Source organism: Pseudopipra pipra, chromosome W (assembly GCF_036250125.1).
Source record: "Pseudopipra pipra isolate bDixPip1 chromosome W, bDixPip1.hap1, whole genome shotgun sequence".
Classification (NCBI taxonomy): domain Eukaryota; kingdom Metazoa; phylum Chordata; class Aves; order Passeriformes; family Pipridae; genus Pseudopipra; species Pseudopipra pipra.
This window is the reverse complement of record NC_087580.1, coordinates 59,164,990-59,183,259: the sequence shown is the minus strand read 5'-3', so window position 1 is coordinate 59,183,259 and position 18,270 is coordinate 59,164,990. Positions and strand designations below refer to the sequence as shown.

At 44.2% G+C, this 18,270-nt stretch overlaps 1 protein-coding gene across 1 annotated transcript in view; it reads left to right on the top strand.

Moving 5' to 3' along the window:
* LOC135405146 (homer protein homolog 1-like) overlaps positions 1-18,270 on the top strand; it is a 230,163-nt gene that overhangs the window by 58,287 nt on the left and 153,606 nt on the right. Inside the window, exon 2 of the mRNA XM_064639855.1 lies at positions 12,253-12,409. Coding sequence (XP_064495925.1) covers positions 12,253-12,409 — 157 coding nt within the window. The remainder of the gene's footprint in view (positions 1-12,252; positions 12,410-18,270) is intronic.

Genomic DNA, 18,270 nt, shown 5'->3' with positions numbered 1-18,270 from the left:
CTGCACTTGGCCTTGTTGAACCTCATCCTGTTGGAATTAGACCATCTCTCCAGCTTGTGCAGGTCCCTCTGCAGAGCCCTCCTGCCTTCCAGCAGATCAACACACCCCCCCAAACTGGTGTCATCTGCAAATTTGCTAATGGTACACTCAATGCCCTCATACAGATCATCAATAAAGATATTAAATAGAACTGGGCCCATCACTGGTCCCTGGGGGACACCACTAGTGACTGGCCACCAACTGGATGCAGCACCGTTCACCACGACTCTCTGGGCCCGGCCATCCAGCCAGAGTGCCCCTGTCCAAGCCATGGACTGCCAGCTTTTTCAGGATAATGCTATGAGTATCCACATAAGTGAACCTAACCCAATACATGAGGATGCTTTTATAGCATGGAGGCAAGAGGCACCTGCACTGCCACTCCATGAGGTGGAGATGATTGACTGTAGTCTGGGGCAGACTGTGGCAGGATGACCTGTCCCCAATAAGGCCTGGAATCTGTTCAGAGAATGCAAGCTCTCTGTGATGAGCTACTGGCGGGGACTGGGTGCTGTTTGGTGTTGCATCAAACTCCAGACGCAGCCTGCTTTTGGTAAGCTCCTAACTGGTCTATAGATTTGCGACTGGCAGTCAGTCACTTTATACTGTAAAAGCTCAGTTCCACTCACACAGTCATGATGCAGGAATTGCAAGATTTGGGGTTCCTTTGAAATTGTCATCGGACAGACAGTCATTCTTCATTAACCGTCAAAGCACAAATAAACAGGATTTGCCAAGAAACATCTATGATGTGTGTTCAGGCCTTGCCTATGGCCTTACTGAAGATCTGCATATGACCAAGGCAGAGAAACAGTATAAGTCCCTATATTCACATAAGGGAAGGTTAATTTGCAAAATTGTTTAATGGTTTAGGCTCTGCTTTGCAGGAACTGCAAAGATTCGTCATGTCATCTAGACCCATGGGACTGGACACTCCAGTTCATCTGTTCCAGCTTTGAGACTGAGCCTATGTTAAATGGTGGGACTGTGAACCCCTGCAAGCCAAGTGCAAAGAACTATTTCAAGTTCTGCTGACCACCCCATTAGTGGTCAAGTTTGATGGCAAAGGACCCTGGATTCATTACTCCAGAGGGAAGAAGGCCTCTGCTCCTAAGACAAGTGGAACAACAGAGACTGTTACAGATGAAGAAAATTATGTTTAAACTGTTTTTCTGTGTGTATTGCCTAATCCTACTGGTAACTATGAATCATGTCTAGAACCAAAATTTACATTTGGCTTTAGTAACAATGTATCCAATATTCTTTATAAAAAGTAATTGCTGGACTTGCACTACGGATTTGGCTTAAATTTGGCAACAAGTTTAAATTCCACATTGGGCAATGCCTGAAGATGTCTCATTAGGTTTACGGAGATATATTCTATAAACTTACTTCATAGTTACCAATCTGGACCTTGAATTCCGAAAAACTCGGTCTGAAAACCTGCTCAGAGACTTCTTTTTTTTATCTTTAAGCAGCAAGGTATTTATTCAATGTTGGGAGCAAGCCAGCTCGCGCTGGACAAACTTGCTCAACTTGAAAGTGCAAAAGCAAGCTATTTTATACACTTTAGATACATGGTTACATCATTTAACATACATATTATTAAGTAGGCTAGTCTCTGGGCAGAGTCTTTCCAGACATGCACAGTCTTCTACTGTGGGGGTGTTCTCCTCAAGCCTTCATCCCTCTGGTGGTCACCATGGATGTCTTCCTCAATTTGACCTCTTCAATTAGGTGACCCGAATTCTTCAAGCTTGCAAAATCCTGGCTCTGGGCCTTCTAGATCTTATTCAAATGCCTAGTTTACCTAATTTATTACTGTGTGTACTACTCCTATTCTTTCTATAATAAGGCCTTTGGTCCAGTGAGCAAAACAGAACATGATATTAACCAGTGCTCCTAAAATGTTCTTCTAGCAAAACAGGTATTGGGGTTTCTTAGCAGGCCAAGATATCTCATTTAACTCTTTTAGGCCTGGTTCCTGTTTCAACCTGGATAAAACAACTGTTTATATTAGTTATATACATAGTTAGTGTTTATATAATAGCTTATTATATGAACTGATGCTGTAGGTGTTGGTCTTCTTTCTGGTATGATGTTAAATATAGGTGGTAGAGACTGGACAATATAGAGTTTTTGTCAAGTCTTTAAATGGGGGGACTGCTGCCTTAGGATTTTTAGGATTTTTAGCTTTTTATAGATTTTAAAGTAGCTGTGTAGTAAATATAGATTTTTAGTATAGTCTTATAGTCTCTCACACTTTAGAATAGTAGTTAACACTTACCAAACCCCATTCCCCACTTCATATCGAATTTTCTAAATTCTTTTGGCTTGTTTTGGCTTCTTTCAAGGCAGGACTATAGTAAACACATCTTGTTTAAGAACATATGCACCCCAGGCTGGAAAAACAAGATACCATCATAGTCAAAGCAACTGTCAAGCCCGGAACCCTGGAGAAGCTCCAAAGACAGTATGTGCTGTGAAGAAGGGGAAGATGAGGGAGAAAGGGGTCTTGGGACCTCTGACTCAATTCTCGAGAGGCGGGCCAGGGGGGCAGATTTGGGGAGGATCTAGGGGCGGATAGTTCTCGTATCAGACCATAAATTGTGGACCCCCTGGACATGGTTCACCTTTGTACTCCTCGCGCCAGAAGGCCTTCATTAAAGACCTGCTCTCTCTGTCTTATCTATACTAATATTGTCTGGAGAGTTTTTTCCTCCTGATTTTTAGGCAACAATCCAAATAATTGTCAGGCTTCTAAGACTTTTGTTTTGATGAGCTCTTTAACTTTCCAGAGTTAACAAACTGGTTCTACTATGATAATATGCATCAAATGACATTTGGGTAATGCTTAATTGGGAGGTAAATGGAAAATGTGTCTAATATTGAAGACAAGAACTAAAGTTAAGTTGTGTGGCTGAAGAAGTAGAGATTCAGACAAGTGATAAGAATTAGTGTAAAGATTATGTTAATCAAAAGGGCTATGAAAGTCACCTTTGCATAACCTTTGTGTTTGTGTAAGGGACTGGAATCAGGAAAACAGCTACCCAACCTCCTATAGCTTGGTGATTTGGAAAGAGGAGTTTGTGCTGAGGGTACAGTGACATTTGTATGGAGGACTAGCATGTGCATTGATTCCCCTGGCCTACCTTCTTCTGCCTTTAGCTTTCACTTAAACAGTGCTCTCATTAGTCTGTTCTGTATCATCTAATATCCAGCATAGGAGAACATCATATCTTCTGACATATGGGTTTAAAGGAGCATTAACTCCTAGCTGAATAATACAATTCTGCTGCTGAAATCAACTGGTCTTAGCTGCTCTAGCTGCCAAGCAGTAGAGATGTTTCTGAGAGTGCACATGTACCCCTTTGTAATGAGGCCAAATTGAAACCCTTAGACTATGAGTACCCAAAATCCTATTTTTTTCTTTTGTTTTTATTTTGGGCAGAAAAATGTATTAAGAATTTGCCTCTTACTTAAAGGGAGATGAAGACAGGGACAAAGGATATGTTTATTCACATCTGGAAATGAGAGAAAACAAGAGTTCAAAAACCTACAAAGTTAAGCTCAAGTTAAAATTCTGGTACTTAATATCTTTGGGATTTGATGATGGCAGCATTCCCTGAAGAATACAACAATCTATTTGTCAGTAAAATGTAGCTAAATTTAACTGACAATCATCTTAGTGATATGTAAATATTTTCAGATTTCTATGCAATACTATATGTTTTGGTAATGATAATGGGGAAAAATAAGTTGTAAATTCTAAAGTACAGTAAAGTTTAACCTTAAATAATTTTGTTTGCTAAGCAGTTACCTTTGAACCATGCATGTTATACATATTTGGTGTTGCTATGAAAATGTTCAGATGTGAAGCTCCAAAGAGTGAGGGTTTCACAACACATTCCTAACCCTAATTAATGTAAGTTTTAGAATAATTGCATTGAATCAGCCAGTTCAGTTTAAGATTATGAGCTAAGATTGTGTTCTGATTTAGGCTGGGATAGAGTTCATTTTCTTCTCATTAGCTGGTACAGTGCTGTGTTTTGGATTCAGTACGAGAATAATGTTGATAACACACTAATGTTTTGGTTGTTGCTAAGTGGTGCTTACTCTTAGTCAAGGCTTTTTCAGTGTCTCATGCTCTGCCAGTGAGCAGGTGCACAAGAAGCTGGAAGGGAGCATGGCCAGGATACATGACCTGAACTGGCCAAAGGGATATTCCACACCATGGGATGTCATGCCCAGTATATAAACTGGGGGAGTTACCCAGAAGGGGGGTCAGCAGGTGGTGAGCTTCACTTGTTTTTCTTGCGGTTTATCTCTCTCTCTCTCTCTCCTTATCCTTATTATTATTATATTTTGCTGTGTTTCAACTATTAAATTGTTCTTATCTCAACCCAGTTTTACTTTTTTTCTGATTCTCCTCCCCATCCCACTGGGCTGTGTAGGTAAGGGAAAATGCAGCTCTATGGTACTTAGTTGCCAATTGGGTTTAAACCTCAACAGATTGATTTAGAATAGTCAGGATATTAAAAGATTTTTGAGAAGATGGGTGTTTGAAGTAGTACACATTCTGTAACACGCAGTGTAATGAGATGAAGTTACACATGTACTGATAACCAGTAGTTTAAAGGGATAGATGGAGGGTGAGGACTGGGTAGGTGATGGGACAGGGGTGAATCGATATTTAAAGGAGGTTCAATATCCCTGGTTTGTCCAATACAGAGAGAGCGAGCAAATATGCCCAGATGTAAGTGAAAAAATAGCTCTTTACCAAGAAGAAATGCTAATAACAATACTGATAAAACTGGGTTAAACCAGCCGATGAGGAGAAACTTCCCAAGTCTCGCCCACTGGACCAAATCAAGATGGTGCCATTTATCTGGGACAGGACCAATCTGTGCAGGGGCTACAAGATTGTCCACCCGAGCATTACCCTCAGTAAAAAAGCCAGGCAATGAGGTGTGACTACAAATGTGAAAAACAAAATAAGGGTTTGTTCAAGACTGAATAGTATGCCACAGGGTGAGCAAAACCTGAAAAAGAAGCCGATCATCACAAGCAGAAAGAACTACTTGATCCAATTGCTGAACCAGTCCTGCTACATAAGCTGAATCTGTAATAAGATTAAAAGGCTGGGGGAAAAGTTGAAATGCTAAAGTTGCAGCACATAGCTCCACAAACTGTGGAGACCCAGACTGTTTAATCAGCTCATGTTGCCATCCTGTAGGTGTATACCAAACCACAGCAGCTTTCCCTGTCTTATCCGAGCCATCACTAAACACCGTAAGCCCCTCCACAGGTTCTGTGGATAATAACAATTTCTGCCCAACAGGTATTTCATTAAAAAATTTCAGCAAAGGGTGTGAAGGCAAATGATAAGCAATTTGTCCCTGAAAATCTGCCATAGCAGCCTGTAGCTCACATTTATGAGCTAAACACCACTCAAAATAGCAGGATTGTACGGGTAAAACAATTCTACCAGGATCCCTACCAGTTAGTTCAATGCACCGTTTCTGTGCTTTCATGAGCAATTCTGTAGCACGGTGAATTTATGCTGATACTTTTGGTCTGTGTTTGGCCCCAGCCACCTGTAGTAGTTTATATTCTCCCTGCCAAGTTCACTGATAAAACAGTGAATTCATTCTTGGAGGGAGAACTTCTGTATAAACTATTTTAATTGGTGCTCTACTATTGGTTCATTGTCTGCCAAGGGCATTTGAAGGAGAAATCGAAGAGGAGGGGAGGAAGGTTCGACTCTCGACTCAATTAGAAAAGACCCCCAAAGCATACTGCGCATGCATTAGGGGATTCCCGAAGTTCTCACGCATGCGCTGAAGGGATGTACTTACATAACCAAGAGGGTGGGATTGAGAACCTCTGGCTGGGCGGTGATGACCACTCCTGCTTAGGCTGAGGTCACTCAGTTAATTGTATAAAAGCAGATAGTGCTTTCTTGGAAGGGAGCTAGCTTCACACCAAGGACAACGTTGCCTTTTGGCAGGAACGCCTGCCAGTTTGTGAACTTACTGACTCTCCAAGGATGCAGCTTCTGCTGTGGGTAATTAGGGATATGCTAGGTCGGTAAGATAACTTTATGGGCAACAGCTGGGTAACTGGGGAGGTCATGCTGGGGGCTTATTTCTCTCCTCCTTCCTCCCTTTTGGGTTTGTTCATTTTGTTGGCCACCTCTTGGTAATAAATATCAGTTTTGTTGAGCTTGCAATGGTGTCATGGTTTTCAAGCTTCGATATGTTCGAACCTCTCCCTAATAGAAATTCAAACAATCCAGGAGCTGTTTTATGAGATCTGGAAGGTAAAAACAACCATTCAAGGATGTGTAGAGGATCTTCCCAAGTCTCATTCCATTCAACAAGGATCCCACAGGGGGAAACTTGATCTATGAGGACAAAAAGCTGAATGATTTGTGACAGATCAATACGATAAGCGAAGCGTTCTGTTAACAATGCTTCTACCTGATGGATGGTTTGAATTGCTTCTCGAGTCAAAGATCGTTGCTCCAGTGGATCAGTAGAATTTTTGAGCAGTGCAAAAAGAGGCTGCAGTTGTGAGTTAGTTAACCTCAAATAAGGGCGTACCCAATTCAATGAACCAACTAATTTTTGGACATCAGTTAGGGTACGAATAGATATGTCTAATTGAATAGGCTGAGGTGTCACTGTTTGAGCAGTAACTAGGAAACCCAGATATTTCCAGGGTTCTGCATGCTGTACCTTTTCCGGGGCAATGATAAGGCCAAATGACTCTAATGACTGTTTTGCTGCGTCAACCACTGCTGTCAATTCATCTTTGTGCACTGCTGAAAAGAGAATATCATCCATAAAATGATAGCAGAAGCAATTAGGGAACTGGCTTCTAACAGGAGACAAAGCTTGTGCTACAAACCACTGACAAATGGTTGGAGAATTTTTCATCCCCTGAGGTAAAACCTTCCATTGGTATCGTTTGGAGGGCTCTGCATGATTTACAAAAGGTACTGTAAAGGCAAATTTTTCTTTGCCTTTTTCAGCTAAAGGAATGGTGAAAAAGCAATCCTTTAGATCAATTATTATGATAGGCCAATCAAAAGGTATCATTGTAGGCAATGGAAATCCAGGTTGCAGAGCTCCCATCATTGCCATGACAGCATTAACCTGTCACAAATCATGCAAAAGTCTCCACTTCCCAGATTTCTTTTTGATTACAAACACAGGAGTGTTCCAGGGGCTATGTAATGGTTCTATATGACCAGCAGCCAGCTGTTCTTGCACAAGTTCCTGCAGGGCTTGTAACTTCTCGGAGGGTAGGGGCCACTGTCCAATCCACACTGGGGTATCTGTTAACCATGTTAATGCCAGTGTGGGCTGCTTGACGCCCTGCATTGCAGGGGCCCCCGTCAAAAATCCGTCGTGATTTTAACTCCCCACTGAGCCAGGCAGTCTCTTCCCCACAGAGTTAGGGTAGCAGGAGTGACATGTGGTCTCACGGTTGCAACTTGTCCTTCAGGATTGCAGATTAGGATAAAATGGGCTGCAATGCGACTTTGGGCAGCTCCCCCTAGTCCCACAACACCCAGGTCAGAAGACACCAAGGGCCAGGAATTCGGCCAGTGATACAGGGAAATGATAGTAATATCAAACCCAGTATCAAGTAAGCCCGTCACCTTAATAGTAGAAGGTAAAGCTTTTTCATTGCGCAGTTCACAGATCATCTGTGGGCATTTGTTGGATACAGTCTGTGATCAAAAGACTTGCGGAGGTCCTGTTGATCCAAATCCTCCAGCATGTCTCTCTCGGTTTTCTGTCCTGGGAACACAGTTCATAAAAGGCACAAGTTGAGCGATACATGTTCCTTTTGGAACAGTCACAGGAGGGTAGGGGGTAGAAACCATCGCACAAATTTGTCCCGTGTAGTCTCCATCAATAACCCCGACATGAATGATTATCCCAGCAATAGTGCTGCTTGAATGCCCAATTAATAAGGCACTGAGTCCCCGACCAATAGGTCCTTTGGCATCTAGGGGAACTTTGACGACATCTGTGGTAGAAATTATTACTGTGCTGGTGGTGGGTACATCCATACTGGCTGCTCTGCTGGTCCTCCCGGTGAGCTGGTCGCAGAGGGGAACGCCAGAGGAGCTGCATACAGATTGTGCTGAGCTTGGGAAGGTATTTGTGTCCAAGCGTGCCTTGCCGCACTCGCCTTCCCGTTTCCCTGCAGGGACTGGCCATTAGCATGAAGTTTGGAGCTGCAGTGTTTTGCAAAGTGGCCGGGCTTTCCGCAGCGATTACAATGAATGCCCGTGGGATTAGGTGAAACTTTTTGCTTTCCCTCATTACCTCTAAGAGGGCAATTAGCTTTAACACGTCCTTCTTGTTTGCAAGTGAAACAGTGAGGGGTAGGGCGCAGCACCGCTGCAAAAGCAGACATTTTATGAGCTACGCTACCTACCTTTGAACACGCCGAGACCATATCAGTGACCGAGGGGTCTCCTGGCAGTGTTTCTATGATTCTCTGGCAGTTCTCGTTTGCATTATCTCTCGCTAACTGCTTTAGGAGCATTTGACACAGAGTCTCGTCCTCTACCTGTTTTTCTAAGGAGACTGCGATATGCTTGACAAACTGCAAAAACAGCTCTTTCACCCCCTGTTTCACTGTGGTGTACCGAGGACGAGGGGAAGCAAGCTCCATGGTTTTTATCAAAGCTAGCATTCCCACTTGCTGACACTATTGCAGCACAGCAGGGTCCCAGTGAGCCTGCACATCAGGGTTGCTGAAAAAGTTTTTCCCATCAGTGCCTCTACTCCTACTCCCAACCTCAGATCTCCTGTAGGAAGCCTCATATTCTCCATTGCTGTGCTATCTGCCTGTTTTTGCCAATTAGTACTAAACACTTGGTATTGTACAGGTTCAAATAACACTTGAGCGAGGTACTCGATGTCATAAGGGGCTAATAAATCAGCATTAAGTATGCGAAGCACACACATAACTTCAGGAGAATTTACTCCATATTTGGTTACATACATTTGCAAATCTTGAATAGCCTTCCAAGGGAATACACAATGCTCATCTGGCTTGCCAGTATTAGGGACAGCTTTTAGCACCGGGTAAGCTTCTACTCCCGAATCCATCTCTGGCCCAAGCGCAACATCTTCTACGGCTTTTGAGGGGTGCCCGACCTTTTCCAAAAAATCCCAGTTCCCCTGTTCTGCAGCCTGCATGCGTATGGCCTCCCAAAACCTCCTAGTGTTACGTGGGACCACTGTAACCGTTGCTGGCGGCAAAGTCCACGGGTCAGCTAATGACTGCGTCTTACAACGAGAAGACTCCCCGCAAAAAGGTTGAGAGACTCGAGTACAGACAGAGGCACTTTTGGCTTCCTGCATGTTTGCATCCTCTGCTACAAGGGCTCATGCTGATTGATACGACCCCCCGCCAGGCACATCTTCACTATCGTCCTCCTCCGGCATGGGAGCAGAGGAAGCAAGCCTTTGTTTGGCTTGTGTTGATGGAAGGGAACTGACAGAGTGCTCCAGGATCAATATGATCAGGCAAAATGTCTTCTTTATTAGGAGAAACACACATTATATAGTGCTCATGACGCTTAGTTTCTTGTTCACACAACATTGGTTACATAAGGAAAACATACTCTGCTGTCCACTGCTAATTGGACCACAACAGGTGGTCATAGGAGATGAGAAAACTTTATTCACCTGCCAAAACTCCTCCTTGGCATCTGGCATGAATCCACCTTTGTTCTAACTTTAGCTCGGGTAGTCATCTTAGTGGCGCAGTAATTTTTACTATCAACACCCAGCCATGCCAGAGGAGAAATCACAGAAATGCAATAGAAACTGTTCACACAATTTCTGCCCTACGACAGGCTTGGTATTCCTCTACCAGCTCCATAGGGATCTTATAGAAGTGCGGAACTATCTTGGTAGGCGATATATACTTGCGAGGCACAGGCACTAGCTCTTGGGGTGAGGGATAGCGAGCTTTCAGAGCTTTTTGAGCTTTCTGAGTTGGGTTAGTGGTTTTAATAGGTGAATTCGGGCTCCACACCGTTTTTAATTTGTCCGTTAAAGTGCCTAAATTTGTCATCAGAGTCAGAGGTAGCAAACACCAGCTCTGGTGCTGGCGGCGGCAGCAGTGCCGCAGCGGCCAAAGTTCCCTCTTCCCCTGCATGTTCCTCTGTATTTACCACGGATGCTGTTTCAGATGACTGCACGTCTTTCGAAACTTGCTCATTAAGCCAGTCTTTTAAAGTGTTAATTACCAAATGCCAAGTGATAGGCAAACCTTCCATCCCTTTAGCACCTTTCTGAATTTCATCCCATAGCTTGTCCCTCACCTTTTGCCAGGTGGATACACTGAATGCGACTACGGAGTTAGCTTCAAATCCTTGCTTTTGGCACCATAATAGCAGGCGCCACAAAGCGTAGTCGTCAATATCTACACCCTTATGCTTTAGGAGATGCTTCCAGGAGGATAGCACTATGCTTTCCTCTTTAGAGATTTGATTTCCCATTATCAAAATCCCCGATCTTGGCGGCTCACCTTATACCAGGTGTCTATTTTTCTGCATCCGGACGTGACAGCAGTTCCTGCTGTTCTTAAGCTACGCCAAGCTCCGCCACCACCCGTGCTTCACCCCACGGGTCGCCTCTCTCTTGGAGAGTACCTCGGAGGTCCCCCACGAACTCTCTAGGAGATCATCTGCCAAGGTCGTTAATGAAACTTCTGGAGATCACGTTAATCACAAATCACGTCCAGAGGTTCACCAATTGTTATTGTTGCAGCAGTCAAAAGTAAAGAAAAACACGAACAGTCCAGTAATGAGCAAAGTACCAGTCTCTTTATTCTTTCCCACAAGTCTTTTTATATCCCATGTTAGCAAGCATCAGAAGGCAGGCAGGTGATTGTATTTTTTAATTAGCTATTATTTGTTAGTAATACTGTTGGCAAAGCTCAGGGCCAAAGCTGGAGTTCTAACAGGACCAAACCTAAACACTTCACAGCTGTCTTCTTTCAGCCAGGGCTGCGTACATACCTCTCCTATCTCAAGGATACACCCGTAACTTTCCCAGGTCAAAATCTTCTTCCAAAGAGCTAACAGACCCGCTGTCAGCCCTGACAGGTGACCAGCCTTCCCGATCCAGAAAAAAAACATGTGGTCAGAGACAGATACAAGATGGCCTCCCTTCCACACAGTTTGCCTCCCCACACACGGAAAATCTGGCAGGAACGGTTGGAGAGTCAGCGCTGGTAGGAAACGGCAGATAGCTGGGATTCGATACTGGCAGGCACTTGTGTGGCACTGGAGTGAGGCTGCGGTGCTGGTACAGGCAGCCAGAGCAGGGCTGCAGAGCCTCCAGGCGACTGGAAGGACGCACAAGACACCCTTTGTCTCCAGCAACGAGACTTAGTTGTTGCAATTTTGATGTTCATTGGTTGAAATGGTGGCTGTAGTCCTGTCAAAGTGGTGGTCGCGGATCCATTGAGGTGGTGGTAGAAGCCCCAGGTGGTGAGGGAAGAAAACCCAGTGTAAAGTGAAGTCCGAGTGTGGTCTTTTATTTGGTTTAGGCTAGGTGGGAACGGTCTCGATACCTCCCCTGGGGGGGGTAGTTTTACAATGGATAATGTAATACTGGATCACTGGACATTTCAGGAGTTTTTGACACCTTCTAAGATGTTACAGCTGCCTGTTAGGTGGATCCATTATGTCTCATCAACAGAGATGAATATCTTAAGGCTATGTGTGAATTGTCCTGGTGGTTTCCCAGAGGAGAGTCATCATAGCAGAGTCATCAGCATTCCAGTCTTTCACACTTGTGGATACATTTTTCTTCTAGGATAATAGTACCACCCTTATCTCAAGTTCTCCTCACAGTTCAAATTAGTAGGCATATTTAGGGAAAAGAGAAAAGAAAAGGTGGATACCAGAATTTTTGTGCAACCCAGGACACTGCCTTTATATGACTCTACATCTGGGTGCTGATTTTTGCTTTAGAAATCTTGCATTTTGCTTTCATATTTATATTAATGCACTTACCTGCTCTATGCAGCAACACAAAGAGAAGTTTTTAGGAAAAAATTATCATGTAAAGTGAAATGTATACATTCAGGTGGGAATAACTGGCAGATAACTTGTGTGCAACAGTATTACAAATAAATCAGATTCATTACTTTTACTCTATCCTTCAGGGAACAACCCATCTTCAGCACCCGAGCTCATGTCTTCCAGATTGACCCAAACACTAAGAAGAACTGGGTTCCCACCAGCAAGCATGCTGTTACTGTGTCCTACTTCTATGACAGCACAAGAAATGTCTACAGGATAATAAGTTTGTATGGCTCAAAGGTAAGCTTTATTTTGGAGAACTTGCTTGCTGATCAACTTTGAATTTATTTTCCAGTCTAATGTCCTTCACATATCTTATCAGATGCTTTTGTTCAGTAGTAGATTACTGAAATGTTAAAATGGTTGCATTGCTTCATTATATATTTAAGTGCTTATTGGAAAATACTATTTTCCTTGCATTCATATTTACATGATAAATCTGTTGCTGAATTTAAGCAATAACCTGTTACCTAATATATTGAGCAGTCTAAAAAGGCATTCCCTGGGAGATGCACTAAAAAGTACAAATAGGGTTACAATAACCTATTTTCATCTCCACATTCAATGATGTTATCAATATCATTGGCTTCAGCATTATGAAAGACATGTTTAGTGCCTCTAATCACTTAGTAAATCATAGTATAATATCACAGAATGGTTTGGGTTGGAAGGGACCTTAAAGATCATCTAGTTCCAACCCCACTGCTATGGGCAGGGACACCTTCCACTAGACCTCTGTTATATAATCTTCCAATTTTTGCTGTACAGAATGTGGTGTTTCCCTCCTAATAAAGCTCTCCATGGTAAGCTTTTATCAAAACTCAGTTGGGTTGGGTTTTTTCTAGTTGTTTTCTTTGTTGTTTTTTTTGGTTTTTTTTAATTAGGAAAGATAATGTGTTGAGCTGCTATTATAAGAAACCTTGTCTAAGAAATTAATTTGGAAAATTGGGAGAAAATATTTGACTGTTCCTTAGGTTCTAACTCAAGAGGGTATAAAAACAGTAACCTTACAAATGGCACATCAGAAATCTCTGCAGTAAGGACACTAATGATATACAGAGTGTAATCCAAAGCTATAATCCTTTCAAGAGACTTTAATTTGCAACTTATGTAGATGAGCTTGTTCACAGTAGTTGGAACTAAAATACTCTCTTAGACCCTAGCAGTATTCACAGAGATTTCTTGGCTATTTATTGAAAAATGGAAAACATTACTTTGCTAAATAACGTGCATGTGGCTGCTCACTTGCAGTGGTTCAGATGCTTAGTAGAAAGACACTAAGTGATGGCAACTCATGCATATGTCCACTTAGACTGCAGTAAAGAAAGTTTGAGAATGTCTTGAGTTTGTGTGGCAAGGTTTTGGTGGGGGGGGGGCTACAGGGGTGACTTCTGTGAGAAGTTGCTAGAAGCTTTCCCTATGTCCAATCAAGTCAATGCCAGCCAGTTCCAAGATGGATCTGCTTCTGGCCAAGGCTGAGCCACCCAGCAACAATGGTAGCGCCTCTGTGAGAACATATTCAAGAAGAGGGGGGCAAAAAAACCTGACAACTTCAGCTGGAGAGAGAAGTGAGAATATGTGAGAGAAACAACTCTGAAGACACCAAAGTCAGTGAAGGAGAGGGAGGAGGTGCTCCAGGTGCCAGAGCAGAGATTCCCCTGAGGACTGTGGTGAAGACCATGATGAGGCAGGCTGTCCCCCTGCAGCCCATGGAGGTCCATGGTGGAGCAGATATCCACCTGCATCCTGTGGAGGACCCCATGCTGGAGCATGTGGATTCCTGAAAGAGGGCTGTGACCCTGTAGGAAGCCTGTAGGTAGGTCCTGTGGCCCCGTGGAGAGAGGACCACACGCTGGAGCAGGTTTGCTGGCAGGATCTGTGACCCCACAGAGGACCCACGCTGGACCAGTCTGTTCCTGAAGGACTGCACCCTGTGGAAAGGACCCATGCTGAAGCAGTTTGTAAAGAACTGCAACCTCGGGGAAGGACTCATATAGGAAAAGTTCATGAAAGGTTGTCTCCCATGGGAAAGACCCCCCACTGGAGTAGAGGAATAGTGTGACAAGTCCTCCTCCTGAGGAGGAAGGAGCAGCAGAAACAATGTGTGATGAACTGACTGCAACCCCCATTCTCCATCCCCTTTGACGTTGGGGGCATGGAGGTAAAGAATTTCTCAGCCTGGAAAAGAGAAGGTTATGGGGTGACTTAATTGTGGCCTTCCAGTACCTGAAAAGAGCCTACTAGAAAGGCGGAGAGAGACTATTTACAAGAGCATGAAGTGACAGGAAAAGGGGGAATGGCTTCAAACTGAGAGTATGGTTAGATTAGATATTAGAAAAAAATTCACTACTGTGAGGGTGGTGAGGCACTAGAACAGGTTGCCGAGAAAAGGTGTGAATGCCCCACCCTGGAAGTGTTCAAGGGCAGGCTGGATGGAGCTCTGAGCAACCTGGTCTAGTGGAAGGTGTCCCTGCCCGTGGCAGGGGGGTTGGAACTAGATGATCTTTAAGGTTCCTTCCAACCCAGGCCATGATTCTATGATATTATGAATCCAGGAATGACGTTGAGCCCGAGAAGAAGGGAGGGGTGGATGGAAGGTATTTTTAAGATTTAGTTTTTACTTGTCATTACTCTGATTACATTGGTAATAAACTAATTTCCTCAAGCCATGTCTGGTTTTGCACATGATGGTAATTGGTGAGTGATCTCCCTGTCCTTATCTTGACCCATGAACCTTTCGTTATCTTTTCTTTTCCCTGTGCAGTTCAGGAGGGGCATGATAGAACATCTTTGGTGGGCAGCTGGCATCCGGCCATGGTCGACCCACCACACAGAGAGAGATACACTTGAGATGTGAGTGATAATCCTATTTCTGCCCCACACCCTTCCCCCTCTTTAGGTCAGTAAATTCCAGTAGGATTCCTGGATAAAATTTAACTTTCTGTACTGATTGTCTGAACATCATGAAATCTTTCTTTTTGAAAACAAAAGAACATTTTAAAGATGTGATCTTCACTCACCTCTGAGAGATGCTACTTTCTGTCACTGATTCCCACTTGAATTTGCTTGTGAAGATCTCTATTTTGAGAGAGGGCTGTTGTTTTTTTCCCTCCTTTATCCTTTATCACAGGTAGTGATTTCCTTGATCCTTCTGGTAACAAGGAATAATATTGATAAGAATAGGCAGATCCAACAGGTCAATGTGTGGCTCTGAGGCTAGTGTAATTGGAAAAATTGGGGGGTTTTGACCATGGGATGGTCTATTCAACACTTGATCTACTGACACTTGACAGGATGCACCTTTCTCAAAGGGGAAAAAGAGTTCTAGCATAGGAGCTAGCAGGGCTCGTTGACAGAGATTTAAACTAGCTTGGAAGGGGGAAAGGGACAAAACCAGGCTTGCCAGTGATGAGCGATGGGATGGTGTGCCAAAACTTGAGGAAACAAGCACTAATGGGATCCCTCAATCTGCCTCACAAGGTGTTGGCTACAATGTACCACACCTGAAATGTTTCTACACCAACGCACACAGCATGAGGAACAAACAAGAGGAGCTCAAAGCTTTGGCCCAGTCCCAGAGGTTTGACATCACTGGCATAAGTGAAACCTGATGGGATGAGACCTGTGACTGGAGTGCCCTGTTGGACGGTTACAGATTCTTCAGGAGAGATAGACAGGGCAGAAGAGGTGGAGGAGTGGCACTGTATGTAATAGAAGGGTTGGAATGTATGGAGCTCACAGTTGGCAATGGCACAGTTGAGAGCCTCTGGGTAAGAATCAAGGGGCAAACAAATAATGGGGATGTCATCTTGGGAGTCTACTATAGACCTCCCAACCAGGATGATGACACCAATGAATTATTCTTTGGGGATCTAAAGGACACTTCCAAGTTGACTGCCCTTGTCCTTATGGAGGACTTAGACTTGCCAGAAATTAACTGGGAGCATCACACAGCTGGTACAACCCAGGCCAGAAGATTCCTAAAAAACCTGGATGACAACTTTATGGAACAGGTCCTAAGGGAGCCAACTCGGAAAGGTGCCCTCCTTGATCTGCTGCTTGTCAACAGAGTGGATCACACAGCTAGTACAATGTGGGCCAGAAGATCACAGAATCACAGAATATGCTGAGTTGGAAGGGACCCACAAGAATCATTGAGTCCAACCTCACAGGATGGCCCTGCACAGGACCATCCCCAAGAGTCGCACCATGTGCCTGAGAGTATCATCCAAATGCCTCTTGAACTCTGTCAGGATTGGTGCTGTGACCACTTCCCTGGGGAGCCTGTTCCAGTGCCCAACCACCCTCTGGATGAAGAACCTCTTCCTAATATCAAACCTAAACCTCCTTTGACACAACTTCAGGCCATTCCCTCGGGTCCTCTCACTGGTAACCACAGAGAAGAGATCAGTGCCTGCCCCTCCTCTTCCTCTCACGAGGAAGTTGTAGACTGTGATGAGGTCTCCCCTCAGTCTCCTCTTCACCAGGCTGAACAGACCAAGTGACCTCAGCTCCTCAGCTACTCCTCATACAGCTTCCCCTCAAGGCCTTTCACCATCTTTGTTGCCCTCCTTTGGACGGTCTCTCTAGTAGCTTAATATCTTTCTTATATTACCGTGACCAAAACTGCACACAATATTCAAGGTGAGGCCACACCAGGGCAGAGTAGAGTGGGACAAGCCCCTCCCTTGACGGGCTGGTGATGCTTTGTCTGATGCACCCCATGACACAGTTGGCCCTCCTGGCTGCCAGGGCACACTGCTGACTCATATTCAACTTTCTGTCAACCAGGACCCCCAGGTCCCTTTCCATGGCACTGCTTTCCAGCATCTCATTCCCCGTTCTGTACATACATCCTGGGTTGCACCATCCCAGGTGCAGAATACAGCAAAAACCTGGATGACAACTTTATGGAACAGATCCTAAAGAAGCCAACTATGAAAGATGCCCTCCTTGTCAACCAAGTGGATCTCCTGAGCAAAGTGGAGATTGGTGGCTGTCTTGGCCACAGTGATCATGAAGCAATCGAGTTTAAAATCTCTGTTGACAGGAGGAAAAGTGCCAGCAAAACCTCAGCTCTGGACATGAGGAGAGCAGACTTCAGGTTGCTCAGGGAACTAGTAAGTAAAGTCCCCTGGGAAAATGTTTTTGCAGGTGCCTGGAGTCCATCAGTGATGGTCACTTTTTAAACATCACCTCCTAAGGACACATGAGCAGGCAATTACAAATGTTGGAAGTCAAGCAGGCGAGGCAGAAGACCAGCTTGGCTGAGCAGAGATCTCTTGGAAATAAGGCAAAAAAGGCAGGCATATGCCCAGTGGAAGCAAGGTCAAGTGACATGGAAAGAATACAGAGGTGCTGCTTGCTGCTGTAGGGAGAAAATTCTTTCATCCAAAGCTCAGCTGGAGTTGAAGCTGGCCAGAAATGTGGGGGACAATAAAAAGAGTTTTTTCAAATATATTAATGGCAAAAGGCAGTGTAGAAATAACATCGGCCTGTTACAGGATGAGGATGGTCACCTCACAAACAGGGACAGAGACAAGGCAGAGGTGTTTAATGCCTTCTTTGCCTCTGTCTTCAACATGGATGATGGACCATGGGGGTCTCAGTGCCCTGAGCTGGAGGACCATGACTGCGAGAATGATAAACTCACAGTTGACCCTGAAGTTGTGCAGGATCTACTGTTCTAGCTGAATCCCTACAAATCTATGGGGCTTGATGGGATTCATCCAAGAATCCTCAAAGAGCTGGTTGATGTCATCGCAAAGCCTCTCTCAATGATTTTTGAATAGTCTTGGCAATCTGGAGATGTTCCAGCTGACTGGAAGCTGGCAAATGTTGTCCTGAATTTCAAGAAGGGCAAGAAGGAGGACCCCAGAAACTACAGACCTGTCAGTCTCACTTCAGTGCCCAGTAAAATCATGGAAAAGATTATTCTGGGAGGTATTGAAAAGCACCTGGAGGACAATGCAGTCATCAGTCACAGCCAGCACAGCTGCATGAGGGGAAAATCCTGTTTGTCGAACCTGATTTCCTTCTATGACAGGGTAACTCACCTAGTTGATTTAGGTAAGCCAGTAGATGCAGTCTTTTTGGACTTC